The sequence below is a fragment of the Pinus tabuliformis genome, chromosome 7 (genome assembly GCF_031772625.1).
Source record: "Pinus tabuliformis cultivar Carrire ecotype Pingquan chromosome 7, CPIR1, whole genome shotgun sequence".
NCBI lineage: Eukaryota > Viridiplantae > Streptophyta > Pinopsida > Pinales > Pinaceae > Pinus > Pinus tabuliformis.
In genome coordinates this window covers 1137965356-1137973380 of record NC_142293.1, presented here as the reverse complement: position 1 = coordinate 1137973380, position 8025 = coordinate 1137965356, and the positions used below count along the sequence as shown (strand labels likewise).

Here is an 8025-nt window from a genome sequence, read left to right as displayed (position 1 = left end):
CAAGTATGGTTGTCCTAGTAATACATCACAAACTTCAAGGGGAGCAATGTCACACAATACCTCATCCGTGAAGGGCTTGATGTTGTATGGAAGGCGACACTGCTGGCTCACGCGAAGATCTCGCCCTTGGTGAAGCCACCCAATGGTGTATGGTTGTGGATGTGCTGTGGTCGGTAAGCCCAACCGCTTCACGACCTCTGCCGAAATGAGGTTCTTTTGACTCCCGCTATCAACAATGAACTGTATCGGGGAGCCCTTTACCCACATCTGGGAGTGGAAGAGACGCTCCTCCTCCTCTGGATCTTCGGGTTCATTTTTCTGGATCTTTGCGGTAGCAACAGTGGCGCTGGGATCCGCATCAATGATCTGCTTCCCTTTTTCATACCCCTTATCGGGTTCTGACTCAGAGTCGGAACATGCATCTGATTCTGAAACCTTTAGCTCAGCCACCAGTGACTGCTTGGCCCGACACTCACTTGTGTTGTGAGTGGAGCTCTTATGGAACTCGCACCATTTTCCAGTGTCCTTTCTCGGCTTCGCGGCATTGCTCTTTGCTTGCAGCTTCGGCTGGTTGTCTTGGGCTGTCCCGCCTTGGCTTTGTCCTTTGTTCTGTGGTTTAGGGGCACCTTTCCCCTGCTTTGGATTCGCAGATCCAAAGTCTCGCTTCTTTTGTTTAAACTTCTGCTCGACCTTGACGGCATACCGGTATGCTGCGCCGAGCGAGGGGATGTTTAGGAACTGTATTTCTTCCTGGATGTACTTGTGCAGGCAGCCACGATATTTGAGTATCAAATGTTGCTCCGAATCCTTGATACCCAACTTTGTGCGAAGGGTATGGAAAAGATTGGTGAACTTCGACAGGTCTTGGTCCCTTCCCTGCCGCAGCGTGGTCCACTTTATGTATTCATCCTCATAGCTTCCGACAGGGTAGTACTGCTCCTTGATGGCATCCCGGAATGAATCCCAGGTGGGTGCGGCTGAAAATAGTGAGCCAGTACTTTCATCCTTCTGCTCGCAGTAGGTTTCCCACCAGTCCTTGACGTGGGGGGCTGCTTTGAGAAGAGAAAAAACAATCTTTTCCCGACTCGAAAATTCATGAACAGAAAAATAACCCTCTAGCAGATTTAACCATTTATCTACGGCATCGGCGTCTATCTGACCCTCGAATATGGGGATTTCAAAATTAACTTGTACCTTAAAGGGTGTGGCGTTTCCAGAGGAGCTACTGGAAGCCGATGCGCCGCTTCTGGGTAGCTGCTGAAGGATCTGCGCAAAGCTATCCATCATCGCGTTCCGTTGTCGCTCGAGCGCTTCTTCGAGCAAGATTTTGATGGGATCTCCTGCCCCCTCGTCTTTCTTCTCGTCCGCCATGGGAGGCCATCGGGATTTGCGAGGCTGGTCTTGCAAAGGTTCAACCAGTTCAATCCCTAACTCCTTATATCCCGACCTTGTTGGGGACATGCAAAGAAAAACAGAGAAAAAGCAGACCGCTCTGATACCACTGATCCGGATTTAAACAGGAACGCAACAAATTACAGAGATAACCATATACACAAAGATGCAGCGGAAATAATACTTCATTTCATTAATGGAAAATACTGAAATATGCTTACAAACAGAAATGGCAATAAACTAGCTAGGGCGATGGTAGCTTATCTTTGAGAAGAGATGTGATGGCTACATGCCTCTGAACTGTGTTACAATGAGGCTCGAAGGCCTATTTATTGTTGAGAAACAATGGAAAAACCCTTAACATTCCAAAACCTAACCCTAGGAGATGAAACGCCAAACTGTGGGCCCCGTTTGGGGGTAAGTTGGTACATCAACTTCCCGGGGTCGTAACTTTGGCATATGATCTCCGTTTGACGCGTACAATAGCTCATTAGAAAGATCTATCCGAGCACTATCATTGTTGGAACGGGAAACACCAGTCCATTCCATCGACTCGTGTTGCCCTCGGATTCCCCAAAAAACGTCGTTTAGGGCCTCAAAACGGCTCCAGAAGTTCAGGACCCGAAAAACTGCTAAAAATAGTAAGTTGTGCTACAATTAAGGAAACTGAAAATGCTGAGAAAGACAATGGTGGGGGTCCAGGTGGACTTGGCAGGTGGCCACCAATATCCACCTGGATCAGAGACAAAGGGTTCTGTTTACTATCTGAATGCATTTAATGGAAAGTTGCTTGCTGGCATCAATCAAAAGATTCAGTTCCTCAGGAAACAGTTATCTTGACACGAAACAGCCTTCACATAAAGAACGGTTATTTCGTGTCATTGCTCAAAATCAAGGCACAGGACTTCGCAACCGACAAAGCATCATATCAGAAAGTCCACCTAGTAATTATGTTGGGTTTTTCTTTGGATCAACACCACCAGACAACCATGGGGGAACAATGGCATCCTCAAAGCTTGCGTCTTCTCCTCATGGATCATGTCTTGGCAGTGGCAGTTTTGCTGGAAGTAGTTCGCCAGTTGGTTCCATGCCAAAGTCTTTTCCTCCTTTTCAGCATCTGAGTCATGAACTTTTGGAAGATCATGGTTTTAAACAACAGAAATATTTGAAATATTACAAGCGTTGCCTGGCAGAGCGCAAGAGAGTTGGTACTGGTTGCAGTGAGGAAATGAATACTCTCTACAGATTTTGGTCATTTTTTCCTCAGAAATAATTTCAACCGCTCCATGTATAATGAGTTCCGAAGATTAGCACTGGAAGATGCAGCAGCAAAGTATAATTACGACATGGAGTGCCTTTTTAGGTTCTATAGCTATGGATTGGAGAAGAAATTTAAGGAAAGTCTCTATGAGGATTTTGAACAGTTAACCATTGAATTCTACAAGAAGGGGAATCTCTATGGTCTTGAAAAATATTGGGCATTTCATCATTATCGCAAGAAGGATGCGAGGCATTTGAAAAAGCATCAAGAATTGGAAAGGTTACTTACAAAGGAGTTCCGAATAATACACGACTACCCACCTGAAACATCTCTGTCTAGGACAGGTGGATAGAATTCAAGGAAATTACTCTGGATCATTGGTATCTCTAAAGGATATCTGCATGAAGCCGGTTGGTGAGGAGTGTGCTAGTCAAACTGTTTTACAATACTATAAAATGAAACCAGAACTGTTTGATGATTATGAAGGGTCTTCACATGCGTTGTTTTGCTTTGAGCATTACACATCTTCGGAGCCATGCTTGAGTTCATATCATGTTCCTGTTGACCCAAGCACAATATTAGGGGGTTACAAGGGAAGCAACTATTCACAGGCTACTGCATTTGTTATTACATATCCTTTTAATAATGCTGTGGACAAGACAGGACATGAAAATGGAAAAGCGTTAGCATGGGAGAATTCTTTCATTCATTTAGTGAAAGAAGAGCTTATTCCAATGGCAAAGTTGCACAATCTTACTCTTGCATTTTCTGCAGAAAGTTCTGTGCATGAAAAACTTAAGAGGGAGAGCACTACTGATGTTGTAACCATATTGATCAGCTACATTGTCATGTTTGCCTACATATCAGTGACACTGGGTGATATTTCATCACACTTTTCACCTCTTTATGTTTCATCGAAGGTGTTACATGGTTTGTCAGGGGTTCTTGTTGTTGTCCTTTAGGTACTTGGATCTATTGGGCTATTCAGTGCACTTGGAGTGAAGTCCACTTTAATTATTGTTGAAGTTATTCCATTTCTAGTGCTTGCGGTGGGAGTTGACAATATGTGCATCTTAGTGCATGCACTTAAACGCCAACCAGTCGAATTGGCCTTGGAAGAACGAGTGGGAAACACACTTGCTGAAGTGGGGCCATCTATAACACTTTCAACCCTTTCAGAGGTTGTGGCATTTGCAGTTGGAAGTTTCATCCCTATGCCTGCGTGTCGAGTGTTCTCGATGTTTGCAGCTCTTGCGGTGTTAGTGGACTTCTTACTGCAAGTGACTGCATTTGTTCCTCTTATGACATTTGATTTGATAAGAACAGAAGGAAACAGAGTTGATTGCTTTCCTTGCATTAGAGTTAGTCCATCAACAACTGAACTTGAACATGATAATTTGGGCAGGAGGCACCAAAAACCTAGCCTTTTGATGCAGTACATGAAGAATATTCATGCACCTGTACTAAGCATACCAGCAGTGAAAGTTGCAGTCCTATTGGTGTTCAGTGGTTTTGCTTTTGCAAGCATTGCATTAACTACAAGGCTTCAACCAGGTTTAGAGCAACAAGTGGTACTTCCAAGAGACTCTTATCTCCAGGGCTATTTCAATAACATATCTGAGTACCTCCGAGTTGTCACTCGAGCTACAAATGACTTCAATATTACACCAAATGGCATGCTTCTAGGGCAGGGTTCAGTTCTGAATGATGTTCTTGTAGCCAGATTCATACAGTTATATTTGGAACAGTGAATGGTGTTATTGGTGTCATTGCATCTTTTCCTCAGGAGAAATATCTGTTTCTTGAAAAGTTGCAAGCAAATCTTGTCAAAATGATCAAGGGAGTAAGGTGCTTAAGCCATGAACAGCGGTGATCATTTAGCTATGAAAGGAAGACTGTGTTTTTGAAATTACACAACAGTTTCGTAGCACGCTACGAAACTGCTGTAGCTGCATGTTACAATTGAGTTGATCATTTATGATTGAAAAAGCGACAAATCTTTTCGAAAGGTTTTGTCATCACACAGGTACATGAGAAAGGCTTACAACACACCAAGTACGTGGCACTCATTACTAATTCAAGAAAATCAACGTGGCTAATTACTTCCGAATAATTTTAAGGAAACCAAAAGCATAGTACCGGGGCAGTTTCCTGTTTCTCAGCAGAGGTAAAAGGATACGACATTAAAGGCCAGCAAGCAGCTACAGACACCTATCATAGCCAAACTAAAGAGACCACTTGTCAAGGAATAAATCTTGATGTAATAAATGCTATGTTCAGCATGATGTAGAATTAGAATCCTAATTGTTTTAGGTTTCTAAAGCTGTCAATTAGTAGTCAGTTGTATTTATTAGTTAGTTAAAGGGTTAATAAGTGTCATTAGAAGTAGACTTCGACAGCCCCTCATGCTGGAGGAGGAATCTCGATCAGTTAGAATAAGAGCTCTGTATAGAGCTGAAACAACAATGTAATCAGGGTTGGAAAATTTTATGATACAGCTTGTATTTGGCTTATGTAAAGACTAGATTTTCAGTAATATAATTTTGACTTTACTTCTCAGGATTCATGAAGGATTTCTTATGTTCAGAATATGTGATCTTGTCCTCTCCATAATTTCTACAGTGGTATAGATGTATAATCACTCAGAATTCACTGAATGTGCTCTGATTTCCTGTATGCATTTATAAACTGTGGTCCCATGTGAGTTATGTTCTGAATGTCTAAATGCTGAGTGCCCTGACTTCTATGTAAGGTTGAGTTCACTGTTATATTGAGGTATTGTTGACTCCATAAGCCCAATGGATAGTTATTTAATGTATTTCCAGCATTCATATTTGTCACACTTGTTCTATAAGAGTTAGCCATCTTAATCTTTATCAAAATCATTAACCTTTGAGAGAGCCCTCTCAGGTTGAGGAGGCTAAGCCTCAACCTAAAGTAGGTCTGAAATAGTTACTTAGAGTCAACTTGACCAGCAGCCTATCAGGGCCTGATTTTGAGATAACAGATTCTACAGGAACTTGCGATGAAGGTTGACTATCTTCTGAATTAGAAGGATATAGGTGGATCCCAGTTCCAAAATGTAATGGGGTATTGGATGGAAAATCCTCCACAATCTCTTCTATCGCAATCAGTCCAGGTGGAAGAGGTAGACCGTTAGGTCCGTAAAATATTTCTGGTGCCAAAGAAGGTGCACACTCTACAGCGATAGATGTTGGAGGGTTAACACTTTCCGAATCAGTCCTAGATGGAACTGGTTCAGGAATAGATGTGTTTACCATTACAGTAGGATCAGTTCTAGTGTCCTCTTGTAACTGTGGAACTTCTTCTGTAGAGGCAGGGTTACCAGAAATAGTTGGAGTAACTGGAGTCTCCGAGGATGTTGAAACACAAATTTCGAACAAACCAGGGGACTTTGACCCAATTAAATGAGATCGCTTGGCCCGAAATAGTTTCATTTCTGGGGTCAAAGACGATTGACTCATTAGTCTCCGCGAACGATAGGGTTTTGATTGACTTTCTTCCACAATTGCGGATTACTTGATCAACTCAAAAATAAACAGGGGAAAATGTTATTCCTATTAAAATAAATTTTATGACGCTTTAACACAACTTGCTTTTTCCATTTTTAAGAGTCAAGAAAAAGCTAAAGATGACTTTGGTCGCCTTCGATTTTTAATGAGCATGAAGTGACAAGTGCTCAGATGGACCTTTTCTTTTAAGGAGTCTGAAAAGGAATGAAAGTGACTACTCTGGAAATCTAGACAGAGGGATTACCAAACCAATCGCAAAATTGTAGAATACTTTTTACGGTACGGTAGTCAATCTCTCTGAATGTTGTGTTCAGTGCATTATGATCGATAGGGCGGTAGACACAACTTCCTAAGGATAAAGGATGTAGCCTATTGTGGTCTCCAAATATATACTCAATGGTACGTGGGAGCACAAGTTCGTACTGGCACTTATTGTCTCAAAGAGGAGGAATCACCCAACCTACGATGAAAGCAACAGTTACTAGGATTTACGACACCAGAATACGTCTCTAGCCTAGACTTCTAAATGTTGTGCGTTAGGTTCCAAAGTGTTTTTATGTTCATTGAGGTTTATTTTACAGTTGATCTTTCTTAAGAAGTTTTCCTTTAAGGTTCACGGCATGATGCAGATATACAATTCCTAAATATGCAATCTAAGATGACAAACAATCGTTTATTTTCTTTTTGCAATGAAAATCCTAGCTACTAAGGAAAGAGAAACGAAATTCTTTCAACATAGACCAGAGAGCACACACTAGATGCACTTTCCCTAAATCAACTTCAGTATGCAGTCTTAATGAAAATGCACATGCATGTATTGTTTTTCAGTTTCCTTAATGTGAAAATGACAAAAAGAAAACAAAGTATAGATCTGAACTATCTTCTTTCAAAGTGACAGTACTAACAATTTTCTTTTCGAAAAAACAAAAGTAAAGCCAAGACGACACTTTGCGATTTTGAATTCAAAATTTCTTTCGACACTTGAAATAATAATGATTCAAATCAAATACAATGGCAAAATTGTAATCGACTGTCTGAAAGAGGAATGCTTTGTAATACTCTTTTTCTTGACTGAAAACGACACTTGCGACACTTTCAAATCAAAAGACGACAGTTCGATTAAGCTACTATTTACACAAGAGAACTGTAAATGACGAAAAATAGATAAAAAACATTCACAATTATTTATTGATGAAGGCTGAATAATGCAAAGGAAGATGGTTTCAACAGAGATATACTGATCACATACAACAAAACTACTAAATAAAGTTGAAGACAATGAAGAAAAAACCAAAATCTGGAGGCAGAAACAGTCTCATTTGATCATCGCAACTGTAACACAAGGAAACATGGATGCATCTCACCTACAATACACGGGAGGTGCGATGCATCCAGACTACCAAGAAGAGATAGTGCAATGGTCCAGGGATGAGACTGAGCTCGACTTTTTCTCACAGTTTGCATCTAAGTTCAGGGATTTAGGCTGAGCTAATGATTGTCAGTAAACACAAAGTATAGGGGCTGATCTAATGAGGTTATTTGAGCTACCACCAGGGCACTTAGGATGTTTGCAAGCTAGATGTTCATTCCATAAACCAACCCAGAGATTGACTGAAGCAGCATTGATCTACTTTGCAGTTGCATAGCAAAATCAGTTCGAAGGCTAGTCGGCTTAACTTCAGGCTCTGTCTATGGTTTATAAAGCAAACAATAGTAATGAAACAAACAAACTATTCGCTCCAAAATGGAGTCGCCATTTTGTTATCGAGAAAACTAGTGTCTATTCAGAGCTGCTAGTCCCACTAAGATGGGTAGCTATCTTAGAAACAAACATATTAA

General features: G+C 41.2%; 1 protein-coding gene across 1 annotated transcript; it reads left to right on the top strand.

The window, feature by feature from the left end:
• The first annotated feature begins 3054 nt into the window (after positions 1-3054).
• LOC149251525 (uncharacterized) lies at positions 3055-4404 on the top strand. The gene is made up of 2 exons (XM_089453911.1): positions 3055-3474; positions 3616-4404. Exons 1-2 carry the CDS (start codon positions 3055-3057, stop codon positions 4402-4404), a joined length of 1209 nt encoding a protein of 402 aa, XP_089310037.1.
• Positions 4405-8025: the final 3621 nt, after the last annotated feature.

Bases quoted from the DNA above. Each gene is read 5' to 3' on its own strand.
- LOC149251525 (XM_089453911.1), top strand. From the start codon at position 3,055: ATGAAGCCGGTTGGTGAGGAGTGTGCTAGTCAAACTGTTTTACAATAC. The intron at 3,475-3,615 runs GTAACCATATTG...GTTGTCCTTTAG, and splicing joins GGGAGAGCACTACTGATGTT to GTACTTGGATCTATTGGGCT.